This window comes from Trematomus bernacchii, unplaced genomic scaffold (assembly GCF_902827165.1).
Source record: "Trematomus bernacchii unplaced genomic scaffold, fTreBer1.1, whole genome shotgun sequence".
In the NCBI taxonomy this organism is placed as follows: Eukaryota; Metazoa; Chordata; class Actinopteri; order Perciformes; family Nototheniidae; genus Trematomus; species Trematomus bernacchii.
Window position 1 is genome coordinate 2,476,924 of NW_022987409.1, and position 18,212 is coordinate 2,495,135.

General features: G+C 39.8%; 1 protein-coding gene across 1 annotated transcript in view; it reads right to left on the reverse strand.

Moving 5' to 3' along the window:
* mrpl11 (mitochondrial ribosomal protein L11) overlaps positions 1-18,212 on the reverse strand; it is a 49,946-nt gene that overhangs the window by 27,550 nt on the left and 4,184 nt on the right. Inside the window, exon 2 of the mRNA XM_034138743.1 lies at positions 9,154-9,330. Within this exon, the coding sequence (XP_033994634.1) occupies positions 9,154-9,276 (123 nt within the window). The 5' untranslated portion in view covers positions 9,277-9,330. The remainder of the gene's footprint in view (positions 1-9,153; positions 9,331-18,212) is intronic.

The following is an 18,212-nucleotide window of genomic DNA, read 5'->3' on the forward strand; positions in this document are numbered from 1 at the left end:
GAGAATAAGATATCTGCCTGTGTTAACACTCTGTTTACATAATACATGAGTTCATTTATGTTTTTGTTCACTCACAGTGGTGGAATATAACACATTTCATTTACTCAAGTACTGTGTTGGAGGTCAAATTCGAGGTAATTGTAATTTTACATGTATTTCCGCTCTAGGGCACTTTCACTTATACACTAATAATAATAATAATACATGATACTTGTATAGCGCTTTTCTAGACACTCAAAGACGCTTTGACAGAGAATAAAAAACAACAAGAATAATACAAAGAGATGCATTCAAAGTGGTTGAATGCAGTGTTGAACAGGTGGGTTTTGAGTGATGACACTAGATGTGTGATAGACTGAAAGATGAACGTTCCATTGTGTGTTGAGAAACTTAAGCTGAATAAACTATTTGCAAATGCCTGGGTAAAGATGCGAGGATCTCAGAGGACAGCTACACTGAACACCAGTTGATTTTATTGAATATAATGCATTGCTGTAAATGTAACAACCCAACACTAATAAATTAGTTCAAATGCTCATCCTTAAACATCCACAGCAGTAAAATGCAACGTACCCTTTAATGACGCAGTGATATTAACCCGACAACATCATATATAATATTAAAACACTGACGGGGAACAGTTTACTGCACTTTAACTACATCATGCCGATTATACTCACATACTTTCACTTTCAAGTAAGATGTTTTACTTGTATTGGAGTATTTCTACAGTGTGGTATTAGTGCTTTTACTGAAGTGAAAGATCAGAGTATTTCCACTACCACTGTTCGAAGGAGCGGAAACGTATTTTGATTTGAAAGAGGGAATGTGTCAGTTAACAGTTGTCTATTTACAGATTCAGCAGTTTCCAAGCAACATTACCACTCATTTAAACTTTAAAGTGGACCTATCATGCTATATTTGAATAATATAGTGTAGGACCATACCTATATAAGGCATATTTAAACTTTTTTTTTTTCAAAATACCAAACAGATCATGCATTTTAGCCAATGCCTCATTTCGCTCAATTTGAAAATGTTTAGCTCTGTTTTTGCAAGGGCTGATTCTGTGAGCAACAGCACCACCTACAGGCCTGGCATATGTACTACAGCGTCTCCGAAGGAGCGGAAACTTATTTTGATTTGAAAGAGGGAATGTGTTAGTTAACAGTTGTCTATTTACAGATTCAGCAGTTTCCCAGCAACATTACCACTCATTTAAACTTTAATATAAGCCTAAAATGGACCCTTATTAAGATACAAGTATATGCTCCACTATGTTAAGCATAGTGTCCCTAACGTTATTGTCCCATGTTCCTGAGAAGGTAGTTTACAGCGGGTAAAAAAAAAAAAAAGCCTGTTTACGGAAGGTCAGCTGACAAAATGAAGCCCTGCTACTGCAATTTAATGAAGCAACAACTATTCTAAGGTGAAATTGAGGAACAAAAACAGGCGGTAAAGATCACACCGCATACTTGTCGAGGATATGAAAGAAACCACTATTCCTATTCTTGCCTGTTATCTTGAGCTGTCGCATAAATCAGACAATGCAAAATGATCATTCCAACTAGGGCATCTTTAAGAGAGGGAAACCGTGTAAGTTGGGTTAAAAACACCCATAGATATCACTCACACCCACTGATGCCGACATGTCAGCACTCGTGTCACTGTGACAGGTTTTATATGATGCGAGAGAAAGGGAGAATTGTTCAAAAATGTATGAATTCTACTGAGTTTATATGTATGTCCATTGGGAGTGGCATTACAATGATCAGGGTTCATACACTTTTTCACCAATGATTTTCAATGACCGTTACCTAATTTTCCATGACCAAAATAATTACTCTTTCTCAGCGGTACCACTGAAAATGGTTTATTTTAACATGGAACAGGAAAATAAGGTCTGCATATGAAACATGTTGTGCCTATCTAAAACAAATCAAATAGTTGGCTTACTAGCTTCTACACGCTAAAGCAACTAAAATCTCTCACCAGCAAAATACCTCGTCAGTTAAATGCCATTTTACGTTTAATTACTATACGATACAGTATTTATTATCATTATAGTATTACTATTTCGGCGATTAGATAAAATATAAATTATATTTGATGCAACTTTAGTTACATTTCCATGACTTTTCCAAAACTTTGGGAAAAATATTGTTTTCCATAACTTTTCCAGGGCCTGGAATTAGCATTTTTAATTTCCATGACTTTTCCAGGTTTTTAATGACCGTAAGAACCCTGAATGATTCCCTCCGTCTGTCAAGTAATGTGCATGTGCTATAAAAAAAATAAAAGTTGCCAATGTTAAAGGTGAATCATATTCTTTATTATGCAAAAAGCTTCTTTTTTTTTAGACATTTCTACAAGTTTTTCATGTTTTGGAGTCAGGAGTAGTACAAACTGAAAAACGAAATGACCTCCAGGGTTGGGAGTTGAGGGACAGTGAGAGAACCCTAATTCCCAGTTTCCAGAGGATGAGAGGGAACGTATGTGTCTCCAGTGAAGCTGAGGGGAAAGCAGATTTAGCTGAGCCTCAAATGTGATCAGTAAAAATCTTAAAAATCAATTATACATCCAACTGGTGAACAGTGCAGGGACGGTAAAATGGGGTTATTACGGTCCCTTCACTTGGCAGCAGTTAAAACTCCGGCTGCTGTATTTTTCAGAGAGAATGAGAGATGGTGAAATGGGATTAGATTAAAGCACAGATCCTCCCCTTCATTACTGGAGAAAAGTGGATGTTTTCCAACTGTAAGAATCATTACTGGAACTACTCGTTGCATTTTTCATTAAAAAGGCGAGGTCACTGTCAAACATCCTTTCAAAGGATATGACCTCTGTGTGCCTGCAGGACTCTAGAGAATAAGATATCTGCCTGTGTTAACACTCTGTTTACATAATACATGAGTTCATTTATGTTTTTGTTCACTCACAGTGGTGGAATATAACACATTTCATTTACTCAAGTACTGTGTTGGAGGTCAAATTCGAGGTAATTGTCATTTTACATGTATTTCTGCTCTAGGGCACTTTCACTTATACACTAATAATAATAATAATACATGATACTTGTATAGCGCTTTTCTAGACACTCAGACGCTTTGACAGAGAATAAAAAACAACAAGAATAATACAAAGAGATGCATTCAAAGTCGTTGAATGCAGTGTTGAACAGGTGGGTTTTGAGTGATGACACTAGATGTGTGATAGACTGAAAGATGAACCTTCCTTTGTGTGTTGAGAAACTTAAGCTGAATAAACTATTTGCAAATGCCTGGGTAAAGATGCGAGGATCTCAGAGGACAGCTACACTGAACACAAGTTGATTTTATTGAATATAATGCATTGCTGTAAATGTAACAACCCAACACTAATAAATTAGTTCAAATGCTCATCCTTAAACATCCACAGCAGTAAAATGCAACGTACCCTTTAATGACGCAGTGATATTAACCCGACAACATCATATATAATATGAAAACACTGACGGGGAACAGTTTACTGCACTTTAACTACATCACACCGATTATACTCACATACTTTCACTTTCAAGTAAGATGTTTTACTTGTATTGGAGTATTTCTACAGTGTGGTATTAGTACTTTTACTGAAGTGAAAGATCAGAGTATTTCCACTACCACTGTTCGAAGGAGCGGAAACTTATTTTGATTTGAAAGAGGGAATGTGTCAGTTAACAGTTGTCTATTTACAGATTCAGCAGTTTCCCAGCAACATTACCACTCATTTAAACTTTAATATAAGCCTAAAATGGACCCTTATATAATAGGATACAAGTATAATGCTCCACTATGTTAAGCATAGTGTCCCTAACGTTATTGTCCCATGTTCCTGAGAAGGTAGTGTACAGCGGGTACAAAAAAAAAAAAAGCCTGTTTACGGAAGGTCAGCTGACAAAATGAAGCCCTGCTACTGCAATTTAATGAAGCAACAACTATTCTAAGGTGAAATTGAGGAACAAAAACAGGCGGTAAAGATCACACCGCATACTTGTCGAGGATATGAAAGAAACCACTATTCCTATTCTTGCCTGTTATCTTGAGCTGTCACATAAATCAGACAATGCAAAATGATCATTCCAACTAGGGCATCTTTAAGAGAGGGAAACCGTGTAAGTTGGGTTAAAAACACCCATAGATATCACTCACACCCACTGATGCCGACATGTCAGCACTCGTGTCACTGTGACAGGTTTTATATGATGCGAGAGAAAGGGAGAATTGTTCAAAAATGTATGAATTCTACTGAGTTTATATGTATGTCCATTGGGAGTGGCATTACAATGATCAGGGTTCATACACTTTTTCACCAATGATTTTCTATGACTTATACCTAATTTTCCATGACCAAAATAATTACTCTTTCTCAGCGGTACCACTGAAAATGGTTTATTTTAACATGGAACAGGAAAATAAGGTCTGCATATGAAACATGTTGTGCCTATCTAAAACAAATCAAATAGTTGGCTTACTAGCTTCTACACGCTAAAGCAACTAAAATCTCTCACCAGCAAAATACCTCGTCAGTTAAATGCCATTTTACGTTTCATTACTATACGATACAGTATTTATTATCATTATAGTATTACTATTTCGGCGATTAGATAAAATATAAATTATATTTGATGCAACTTTAGTTACATTTCCATGACTTTTCCAAAACTTTGGGAAAAATATTGTTTTCCATAACTTTTCCAGGGCCTGGAATTAGCATTTTGAATTTCCATGACTTTTCCAGGTTTTTAATGACCGTAAGAACCCTGAATGATTCCCTCCGTCTGTCAAGTAATGTGCATGTGCTATAAAAAAAATAAAAGTTGCCAATATTAAAAGGTGAATCATATTCTTTATTATGCAAAAAGCTTTTTTTTTTTTTTAGACATTTCTACAATTTTTTCATGTTTTGGAGTCAGGAGTAGTACAAACTGAAAAACTAAATGACCTCCAGGGTACTAATTCCCAGTTTCCAGAGGATGAGAGGGAACGTATGTGTCTCCAGTGAAGCTGAGGGGAAAGCAGATTTAGCTGAGCCTCAAATGTGATCAGTAAAAATCTTAAAATCAATTATACATCCAACTGGTGAACAGTGCAGGGACGGTAAAATGGGGTTATTACGGTCCCTTCACTTGGCAGCAGTTAAAACTCCGGCTGCTGTATTTTCAGAGAGAATGAGAGATGGTGAAATGGGATTAGATTAAAGCACAGATCCTCCCCTTCATTACTGGAGAAAAGTGGATGTTTTCCAACTGTAAGAATCATTACTGGAACTACTCGTTGCATTTTTCATTAAAAAGGCGAGGTCACTGTCAAACATAATTTCAAAGGATATGACCTCTGTGTGCCTGCAGGACTCTAGAGAATAAGATATCTGCCTGTGTTAACACTCTGTTTACATAATACATGAGTTCATTTATGTTTTTGTTCACTCACAGTGGTGGAATATAACACATTTCATTTACTCAAGTACTGTGTTGGAGGTCAAATTCGAGGTAATTGTAATTTTACATATATTTCCGCTCTAGGGCACTTTCACTTCTACACTAATAATAATAATAATAATAATAATAATAATACATGACACTTGTATAGCGCTTGTCTAGACACTCAGACGCTTTGACAGAGAATAAAAAACAACAAGAATAATACAAAAAGAGATGCATTCAAAGTGGTTGAATGCAGTGTTGAACAGGTGGGTTTTGAGTGATGACACTAGATGTGTGATAGACTGAAAGATGAACCTTCCATGTGTGTTGAGAAACTTAAAGGAGAGATGTCATGGCCATTTCCACTGATCATAATTCCATTGTTGAGGTCTACTAAAATAGATTTATACTGTGCATTTTTCCAAACTCACATTGGTTTCTCATACAGCATCTTTGTAAACTATGTGTATTCACTGAATTTCACTCTCTGCCTTTAACGGCTCGTTGTAGCTCCCAAAGCTCCAGCCCCCACCCTCCCTGTGAGCACAGTGTGCTCTGATTGGTCGGGACGTTGTGAATCGCGCTGAGCTCCGTGGAGGTGTTGTTTCCTTGTTTAGGATACATAGCGAAACACAGCCAAACTCATCCTGAGCACACACAAACTCACATCCGAAGTAAAAACAATAAGTGTGGCTTGATATTGAGTAAGAAAAAGGTTGATAAACGCTGTGAGAATGGGTCTGCAGAGAGAATTTCACCGCGATCCCAACTGTCTGTTATCAGCCTGCAGCCAGGGAGGAGAAATCAGCTGAGCTGCCTGCTCCCTGCACACAGATGTGTGTGTGAGGAAGTCCGTGGATTGGTCAATTTGGACCAATCAGCGGGGGCTTAACGTAACGGCTCCGCAGACGTAACGTAACGTCTCCACGGATTGGTCCATTTCGTTCCGGGTACGGGTTGACATCATGCCGTACCCGGAAGAATCAAATGGACAATGACGTATCTCCAACGAGGCGTTTTGGGGAGGTATTTTCTGTGTTAGAGTTTTATTCGCTACAGGGTGTACTTTGAGGGTTTTGACTCTGCAGACCGTTTACATGCATAAAAACCTTCATAACACACAAGGGGACGGGTAATAACCGGAAAAGCATGACACCTCTCCTTTAAGCTGAATAAACTATTTGCAAATGCCTGGGTAAAGATGCGAGGATCTCAGAGGACAGCTACACTGAACACAAGTTGATTTTATTGAATATAATGCATTGCTGTAAATGTAACAACCCAACACTAATAAATGAGTTCAAATGCTCATCCTTAAACATCCACAGCAGTAAAATGCAACGTACCCTTTAATGACGTAGTGATATTAACCCGACAACATCATATATAATATTAAAACACTGACGGGGAACAGTTTACTGCACTTTAACTACATCACGCCGATTATACTCACATACTTTCACTTTCAAGTAAGATGTTTTACTTGTATTGGAGTATTTCTACAGTGTGGTATTAGTACTTTTACTGAAGTGAAAGATCAGAGTATTTCCACTACCACTGTTCGAAGGAGCGGAAACGTATTTTGATTTGAAAGAGGGAATGTGTCAGTTAACAGTTGTCTATTTACAGATTCAGCAGTTTCCCAGCAACATTACCACTCATTTAAACTTTAATATAAGCCTAAAATGGACCCTTATTAAGATACAAGTATATGCTCCACTATGTTAAGCATAGTGTCCCTAACGTTATTGTCCCATGTTCCTGAGAAGGTAGTGTACAGCGGGTAAAAAAGAAAAAGCCCCCAGGAAGAGTGCCGGCTGCTGAAGCAAGTTTTCCGTAAAAGGCCAAACCGAGGTACTACAGTCATATTCTAGTCTGACGTCATTTGAGCCCAGAAATACTTCCTCCCATTGACTAAGATTGGGAAAAGATGTCTGTAAATCAGTTTACAATAATTTTTGAGCTAAATAAACTACCCTGCATGAACACTTTTAAAGCCCTTATTTAAATCATTAGGGTCTTAAAGTTGTAAAATGCACTATAACCCGAATCCAGGGTTATTTTCCCTCTCCGTTCATCTTACTGAGCTGAGACGCTGTGGATCGGAGGCGGGATGACCCCGGAGCAACTCTATGAGGAGTGATGGGGCACCGCCTCCGACGCTGTATCCAGTTATACATCCGATATTGGGCAGCAGCCAAATACGGTCCAAAACAATACTATGTGAATCTTGAGAATAAACCAAAACAGAAAAGTTGTGGGCAGAGAAATCTAAAGTATTCGTTTAAAGACAATGAAATGCTTTGTAGAGCTTCAGAGTTGAGTTATAGTTATCTAGAGCAAAAGAATAATCCAAAAAGTAATCAGCAAATTAATCATTAAAGAAAAGGTTAATTGAAGCCTAAATATGTGAATATAATAATACGAATAATATCAAATCGTATGTGTGGATCAATACAGAGAACATTCAAACAGAAATGGGTTTAAGACTAATTATAACTGCGGTATTTCGGAGAACTAAATAACTCCCAGTCTGGAAGCAATGAATTTACTTTATGTTATAGTTGAGCTGGTGACGGCAGCGTACATCATTGAACAAAGAAAACATAAAGTACCCACACTGTAACATCCGACATCGGAAAAGAAAAATAGGATGTTTTCACATCATTTAACTCCTTTCTGACATCCAGCATTTGCTTTTTCCTGACATTGTTAATAGCTCTTTTCTGCCAGATTTGTTCATTTTTCCATCCCATTCTCCGAGCGTCGTCGTTAAGTCACGGAGATGGATGAACTGTGAGAATTGATCTCGTCTCAAAGCGTGCAACAGCAGTCAAGGCTGATGAGCACCGTCCATTAAAGAGCCTCACTGGATCATTTGTATGTACAGAACGAGACAGATGCTTGCTTTCATTCAGTCTCACGAAGGACTATCAAAGTTAAACAGCTGAACCACCATAACAGCGGGAGCAGGTTGTGCGTTTATGGTGTAAAATAATATAAAAGTTTTACAGCACAGATTTAAAACAGATAGAAATACAGATGAGGTTAATCAACACAGCATCAGCATTTTCATAGTCAAGCAACAGAAGGAGGATAATTTAGCCTTAGTTATTTTGAAACAATCCGTCTTTCTCCATTGCTCAACGCTTGAGGTCTGCGTATACATATACATCTAGTAGGAATGGGCACATTGGTAGTGGTGCATCCCTGAGCAATAAAACACAAGACAACCTCAGCTGTGTCTCCGGAGCAAGTGAGGCAGAAGTATACAAGAATTTAAGACAAAACCTTCACAGGTTTAGTGCCGTTTCATCGACTGGCTTGTAAAGCGTGAGGCTAATGTAAACGGACAGCTGCTGTGGATGGAGGTGTTAGTGTCTTTGGCCTGGAAACTGTGAAAAAATAGTTGCAGCCTGAAGCAGAGAGCGGCCCCCACCTGCACCATGGAGCTGTGCGAGTAGAATAAGAATGGGAATATGAATAGTGGTATGAGGGGAGATGGATGTGGTGCTGAGGTTTTACAATGAGTTGACTGAGAGAGAGGAGAGAGAGGGAACTATGTGATGGGCAAAGTGAAAATAGGATCAGGTTGTGTGGCGGTTAATGAGACCTGTTTACGGAAGGTCAGCTGACAAAATGAAGCCCTGCTACTGCAATTTAATGAATTACTGGGAGCGAACAGATAGAACAGGAAGTGATTTTACCTGTCCGAGGACGGGGCCGAGTGGGGGTCCAGGGGCCGCTTGTCCTGACCTCACGATAGCCCGGATTAAACTGCCTGCATCCACTTTCTTCACAGCCTTAGCTGCCTTAGAGATCTTTGACATCCTGCTGTCTCAAAATCCTTAAATCTGCCTCCAAGTCAACTGAGAATCCATCCACTGAGAACACAGGAGAAAAACAGCAAATTAGCTTTCTTGAATAACACAACCGAAACAAATCATTTACACGCCAGGCTCATTAAAACATCATACACTCAAGTCGATACTGATACCCGCAGGCAAAACTCGTGCCTTTCCATTCAGCAGCAGGCGAGTAATTAAAAAAATCGTTGCCTTCGATCGGCTCAGCGAGAGCCACTTTCCTGGAGGTGTTTGCAGTGTGGATCAGCAGCCGAGTGCTGAAGAGCCTGAGAACTGGCAGGATTTAAACTTCTTTCCCAAAAGTCATGGGGTGCATGCCAAAAAGCCTCCATCCCATCACCTCAGTTTCAAATATGTCACCACTGAAGTCCCCGTGCTGCAGAAGAGCCTCCTCTGCATCAGTAGAGGTCAAGAGTAGAGGGCAGAGGAGAGATAAGTAACAATAGTAAAACTGGGAGGGGGGGGGGTGCAAGTGGCATGCCCATGTATGAACGCTAAGAGGGGTCAGCTTTTTCATTCCACCTTAAAATGCATTTGCCAAATTAGGAGTCAATTAGTGCAGAGGGGAGCCTGGCCACAACTCCTGGCTTCTCTCTAGGGACACATAAAAGCTAGCCCATAATCCTCTGCTGGAATAAAAGTGATACTGACGGAGCGGTTTTTTTTTTTAAAAAGGAAAAAAGATCAATGCTTGGAGCCAAGGGACAAATACAAGTTTTAAGGTGGAGCCTTGTGATGCAGGGGATCCCTGCATTCAATAAAAATAAGTACTGGAGGAGAGGAGAGAAGAGCAGCCATGATTCATTGTAGCCAACAGAGGGTATCCAATTAGATCAACAGAGGAGACACAACCCAAAAGATATATGGGAACACACGCTGCTTTGGAGCAACAAATGGGGAGAAACTGCTCCCAAGAAAAGTTGTGAGTCTATCTTGGCTGCTGATTATCCAGCAGCCGTTAAAGTGCAACCTCCATGAGGCAATATTTAGGACATTAGAGCATTACCCATTCTGCGGAAAGAGTCCCAAATAGAATCCATTTAGTTTGAATTCAATAGCTGTCTTCAGTGCAATGCAAGTGTCTTAAACTTCTGCATTTCAGAGGTCAATTTCACGCTACTCACCTATTGTGTTAAGGTACTTCATTGCAGAAAATCTGTGTAGCAGTTCAGATCCATTTTGGAGCTAGTTAGAAAATGCACAGACCAATATGCATTCAATCTGAAGGGAGAAAACCCACTTCTGTGACAGAAAAGACTCATGAATGCTTAAATGGCAAGCTGCAGAGAAATGACTTAAACAGCAGTTTGAGGGGGCTGCAAAGAAAATCAATCAATGAAACGGCGTACTGTACGTCCAGAGAGATGAGGCTTAACTGGAGTTGTGTGACTGCGAGAGAAAAACAATTAGAGCTAGCATCAAATGTAGGGTTTAATTTCTATTTGGGGCAAAGGGAATAACAGTTCTGCGAGCGGGGAAACGACAACGTCATGCTCTAATGCACCGCAACTCCAATCTCTGTTGGAGTATGAATAATAAAAGCACAGTTCCCTTGCAAAATGAGATCACTCATCACAAGACCAAGCGGTGAATGCAGAAGAAGAATTGACCTACATAACAACTGCACAGAGCGCACCTTTCCCACAGCTGAATTGACATTAGATTCAAGGCATGGAGGCGTTAACTGTGCAGCGGCAGCAAACATAGTTCAAGGCAGTACAATAAGCCTCAATCAGAGCGGGGATAGCACTTTCCTGTGCATAATCAAATCAACGCCGCAGTCATTTGCAAAGAAGAGACACAATTCTGAGCTGCTCTTTAGGCAGAATATTACATTCATACAGCAATTACTGGCAACAGTGTTGTCGATAACACGGAGAACGCAGAAAGAGCAATTTGTTGTGGAGTCGCAGCGTAAAAGCACTTTGTTGAAACATGCTTGATAAATGACATGCCACGAAGCCCGTTTAAATTATCATCTAATGAGGGAGCTGAGGAGAGCGATAATAGAGCAAAAAAACACGTTGGCTCATTCTCCAAACGCTGCCATCCCTATAGTGACATTCTAAGTTAAATGTTTTTCTTGTCCTTGCCATTATTCCATTAGGATTTGGCATCAAGTCTATGGTTTTCAACTCATGTCGCTTTGGTTGATAAATCAACCCCTAAATCCAGACTCAAAATCCTAGCAGTTTCTCGGCCTATCTGTCAAGGAATCATTCCCCCACGCTTCCTGTCAGACAGACGACCTGGGATGGAAACACAACATCTCTGAGAGAGGTAAACATGTCAATAAAACCGAGCACACAGGGGGGGAGCTGGAGAGAAATAGTGTCATTATAAAGTGCAGGTAGGTAGGTATAAACTGTTGTGGGAAGATAATCTGAAATTAGAATCTCCGTGTAAAAACTCATTCCATCTTTTATCATCTATTCATTATAATGTGTCTGAAATTTCCTTCAGATTTCCACGCAGCTGTAAACAGCAGCTCCTGTGGTGCGTTCCAGGATAATTAAAACTGACTGCACTTCAAGGATAAAGCGGTCTTTGATTAAAGAAATTAATCAGTTTGCTATTAAAAAGGTTTGTTTAATTGCAGATGTGAAGCACACCGCTGTTCTTTGTTTAGGCTATTAGAGTATCTTTCATCTTCATTAAGGAACAGATAAAACAGAAGCCAGCATCAATGCATCCTCTAAATCTGTTCTTTATTTACAGCTCAAGGTTAAAGAGTTTCAATACAGTTCTGGTAAAATAAAGGAAATTATCTCTTTTAGTTATCGTAGGAGACTGCCCACCATATAAATGATACCGGCACTGGATCTGCCGTGAGGCGATCAAGTCTTCTTCTTCTCTTTGTGTCGTGTTGTGTGATGAGATAAAAGCTGAATACTAATTGATTTCTCAGTGGGATCCGGCTTTGTACCTGAAACATCTCAGAATAAAGAGTGGCTCAATAATCTTTATTACATGGTTTAGTTGAATACTCGATTCTGATTGGTCAATTCAGAACACGTGACACGTTGTTAATCCAGAACAGACAGACCGCTGTCAGGGATTTATTGACCGTTGTTAAGGACGCTCACATCTGCACAAAGAAGTCTGTTCGATTTAACTGTATACAGTTTGGCCATCTAGATCCCTCCGCTTCGCGTCGGGCTCCTGATCAGCCTGTCGGTGTTCTTTTCCCCATAATGACCGCGTCGCTGCACATTATCCCTTACTTGATACACTTCATCTGTTTTCTCCTCTTCATATCTCGGCTAAATTGAAAAGAGAATCAGTGGAGGAAATGAAGTCAAGGCGTTTGGCTTCTGTGTTGCCCACCAAACCAAAGATAGTAATGCTCGATTAATCGCGATTTGAAATGATGCGATTATGGTGAAACAAACCATCTGAGTCAGGTTAGTAATGCTCCATCACATGTATCTATTACAGGGTGAATCTTAAACTGAAGCTTGACTTTAAAGCAACCCAACGGAAGTTTCATGTAAGTTTAGTTCTTTCACTCGTAGCTCGGGCTGCGGGGGTGCTAGAGACGGGAGCACGTTGATACGACCTTCCTAGCCGGAGATATGGCCGCATTTTACAATAAACTTCCGTTGGGTCGCTTAAAAAAAAATATCGCAAATCGAATCGCAATCGCAATATCTGTCAGAGAATTCGCAATTGAATTATTTCCCCAAATCGTGCAGCCCTAGTTTAATACCAAAATCTGGTACTTTTAATAATTTAGTTTAAGAATAAATATGTAAAGAAAGTAAAACTATTATTACTATTTCCAAGGGAAACTCAGACGTAAGAAACATGGAGCCTCTCGGCTGGCATGGCTGCAAACTCTTATCATACATTTTGATAGGGAAGAGCAATATGACAATGCATACCATGAGAAGGGTTGATTCATTGAGGAATCATTGGATCTACTCAATGTCAGAAAATGATTTTAAAATGTCACTCATAGTTTATTAAAGTCAAATAAGATGCCTTTAAAATTGAGTCTTGTTTTATCAGTTCAAAACCCAAAGATATACCGCATAGTTGTTGTGATAAAAACAGAAAAAAGGAGAAAACCGCAAACAAAGATCGTTTAAATCGATACATTGATTATAAAAATATTTTTTTGTTGAGGGCCTAATTGATTTGTCCACTAGCTCATGTAAAAATGTGTCTTTGATTCTGTGTATATATATATATATATACATATATATATATATATACATACATATATACACATATACATATTTGCACACATATTTATTTTTATATACATTTGTTTTTATATTCGGGATTGTGGTAAATGGTATTTCGATCTCTGTCTGCACACACAAACTGCAAGATTGACAATAAAGTTGACTTAGACAATGTATTGTCAGACATCGGGGATTTAGTCCTGCTGTTTATTTGTGGCTGTACGAGGCCTTGCTTTGAGTCAAAGACGGACAGTAGGGAGGGGACATGAGAAGGAGTGGTTATAAAATACAGGTTGAACATCTGTCCCAAAAACTACGCCACCATGGAGCTCTGTGGTGCAGGATTTTATTACCAACCACTATTTTTTACTTTCACATCACTCCCTTCCATTTGTTATTATCTACTTTACGGTTCCCCATGTGTTGCGATAACATGGTGTTTACAGCCCGGCTGATCCAGCCCTGTGATTTAAGCTGATATTACGCATTTACAGAAGCTTCTATCTGCGGCTGTGTTTAAAATGTGTGATCCATTACTTGATACATATGTCTGGTCCTCAGGGTGTAATCTGTGATAAGACATAACATATTCTCTCTTGGGTCTCATCACTCAAGAAACCCATTCTGTTTCCATCTCTTTAAAGAGATAAAAACCTGTCGGATTTCCAAACAGAAACCACCATTAGTATTCTTAGAAATTACAGGGAGAGGGACAGCTTTCAATTTAATCTTCCACACTAAAACTCTGACAATCAGTTTCACTCAACTCTAAGCGTGGCAGTCCATCTAGTGGTAGCATTCACTTTTACATTTGATGCACATGGACATTTTCAATTAGAGATTAACTCACAATAATTAAGCGCTCACACGAGTGACTGTTAAGGTTGCTTATGTCCAGGCACGTGCACACAGACATCAAAGTGGGCTTGAGCCCCTGCCCTTTTTCTTCCTCCAGAGAAAGTGCCCTTTTTTTGTTTCAACTAAATGAATATACATATACTGCTGTATGCGCACAGTTTCCCTTTCCAAAAATATATTGATTGAATACAAAATAAAAATATCAGGTCGGGAGATTAGACTGTGAAGTTCCGATGCTCTCTCTACCCTCCCTCCCTCCACGTCTCGCGGACATCGGCAGTCACTTCAGACAGACAGGTAGCAGCACCTCCCACTTTACAGTCCCATGTTATGCCGGCTTTTCTTGGCTTATTTTGAAGGTGAGTGGTGATGAACAAATTACTAAACTGCCAGGGCCTCGAGTTTACAGCTAATTAGCCAAAAGACAAAAACAAATATAGGCATTGCAGGTGAAAAGGATAAAACAAAAATCAAACAAAAAAACATATCACCTCACAACTTCCCCAAATAGATTTACGTCAAGTCAGTATTTTCCCCGGAAATGTAATGTTTAAATGCAGATTAGCTTTAAATCTATAGATGAATTCAGACATGGTAGTAAATGGTATAAACACCATTTATATGTGTTTTTTTAAGTTTTCTTTCCATTAGAGTGAAAGAAAACATGGAAGCAAAATAGACCAAAATAACAAGTACATGAAAAAACGATCTTTTGCCTGAAATGTCCTTAAACAGAAACTTCATAATTGTGATTGTTGGCTGCTCATTTAATAACTATTAATTGTACTAGTTTGTTATCTGCTCTTGTGCGTAGTGAATACTAAATAAGACCATTGTCTCTGGGTTAGCTGATTATTTTTGTAGAATTCTGTTGAGTATTAAACAATTACGTAAGTGTGAGGGTAATCAAATAAATTGGTCAGTAAGTCAGAGATGTACTATATTTAACTTTTTGTTTTAAAACATTTTTTTATAAATGATTATGGGAAGTGCACCTTTTTCTCACTTGAGCACCCGCCCCCCAAAATGTCTGTGCACGTCCCTGCTTATGTCCTACCACAGGAAGCTGCCACCAAAGAAAATGTAAAACAAACAGGAAGAAAAGCCCTGAAGACAAGCTGAAGACGCCGGGTACTAATAGAAAAAGAGAACTGGCATATTTGAAATCATAAAAGCAATTTCATGTTTCTGCTCATCTGTGCAGGAAAGTTTGAACCCCATTAGTGCAACAATTAACGACGGGCGTCCTTGAATACATAAGTTGAACAAATCTCTGTTAACGGCAAAACAAACACGCAGGAAAGACCTTCAGCGGCAGCAGGGGAACTCTGAGCTGCAGCATTTGTTTAGATGGCACCACGTTGTGAATAAAGAGCTGCAGATTAACGGGAATCGATGAGACTAATGCAGTGACCAAACAGAACAAATTCACTGGGCGGCGATCATTCGCTGCGCCACACGGGACGCTCTGGATAAGATTAAGAGATAGCGTCAGGTATAAAGTTATAGACAGCCAGTCATATGCCAATGCTGCTCCGCTGCATTAGTATTCAGCTCACCTAACGCAGGCCCTGGAGCTATTGATTGCTGAATGCCAAGTGCTAAAGGCCAGTCAAATAAAACGAAGAACTCAAGACGAGTCTGAATGATCCCACAAGACGGAGAGCGGGGAACTCGTGGCCTGATTTAACCGAGAGCTGAACCTGCAGGTCTCGTCTCTCCGAGCCAACAAGATTTCAGAAATAAACAACCCGTGATTTCCATTCTATCAGGAATAAACTCATTTTAAATCAAATCGTCTATTCTAACACTGGATTGAATTAGTTTGAAATGGCATAGTAAGCTGTAAGAGGCAGGAAATGCTTCACATCAATTATCTATTTTGATTAATATTTTTTAATTTAGCTGATATTATCACTGTGGGGATAGACTTTTAATTTGTGCTAAAATATTAATGAAATCTGGAGGGTGAAGATTGTCACTGTTCAGCATGTTTTATGGTCCAACACATCATTACACAATGCGTCGTTTCAGTCTCATTCTGACGGGTTTTATGATCATTTGAAACGAGAGCTGTAAAAAATATTGAGCATCACATTATTTTGTGTGAAACTGTATCTATTATGAAAACAGTTTACATTGAAGGAGTTTTTACTCAGGCTCACGTTGAATGTTACAGTGACTGCACTTACACAAATGAGTAGCAGGCCTTCAACAGCCTCAGACTATTTGAAGTGTAATAGAAAAATCAAATGTTCCTTTTTGTGGGGAAGTATTCTTTTAAAAAAAAAAAATCACAAAAAAGTTTTTCTCTGCGCAGAGCCCTGACCACACCTCTGTTATAAAGTAGCACCAAATGTGAGCCAATCATATGGCTGTCATGTTTGCTCTGTATATACAATGGGCTCCGCAGTGCATTATAAGCACTTCACTTATCTCTCAGTTGTCAAGCAGTCACCGTGCAGAAACACATCAGTTAATAAGGGGCAGCTGCTTTAGTGCTGACTGCTGAACACATTCCCATCACTGCAGCCTGGACTCAAACCAGCACCTTGTACATGAATAGTGATGACTCCCAGTCTAAACTCCCTGAATGCATTATCTCAGCCTCCATGTGATCACATCCCAGGGAGGCTGTTTTCTTCCCCGACTCCCCTGAATTACATCCCCCCCCCCCCCCCTCCCCACCCACATCGTGTTGGAATGGATGAGACAGACTGTATAACAAACCTCCTCCTGCAATTGGAATACATTTAAAAAAGCAAACAACCACAACACTAACGCATCAGCAGCATATGGTACCTGACATTACATTTAAAAAATAGTGAAAACCACTCAGTTCACAGGATTGTCTGGAATATTGTGCCGTCAGCCAACATGTTTTACTTGTTGTGGCTATACAGCCGGTAGCTGTCAGTTTTTATTTGAGCATAAAGCACAGGAAAACCAAAGACTGGTATGGTATGTCAAAAACAGGCTAAAGTTACATCAGTTGCTCCCCCATTACTGCGATCTTCAGGACACGGTACATTTGAAGTCTGTATACATGATTTATACAGACTGGATGCTTAACAAAGGAGCTAGAAAATAAAAAGCTTTGCTCACAACATCATTACACTTCTTTATGTTGTGGCTTACGGCTTACAACACACACACACACACACACACACACACACACACACACACACACACACACACACACACACACACACACACACACACACACACACACACACACACACACACACACACACACACACACACACACACACACACACACACACACACACACACACACACACACACACACACACACCACACACACACACACACACACACACACACACACACACACACACACACACACACACACACACACACCACACACACACACCCACACACACACACACACACACACACACACACACACACACACACACCACACACCACACACACACCACACACACACACACACACACACACACACACACACACACACACACACACACACACACACACACACACACACACACACACACACACACACACACACACACACACACACACACACACACACACACACACACACACACACACACACACACACACACACACACACAATGTGACAGTAAACCCTCTGAACTCTGGAGACACAACCCCCGCCCGCCCGCCCCGCCCCCCCCCTCCCCGAGATCCTGCTGCAGCTGGACCTCATCTTAAGAACAGTGGGGGGGGTATGATTGATTATAACAGTGTGGGTGGATGGTTAGTGAACTGGAAGATGGACTTTAAAATGAAGAGGACCTTGAATAAACATGAACCCTCCAGCTACAAGGAACCTGGACTAAGCTA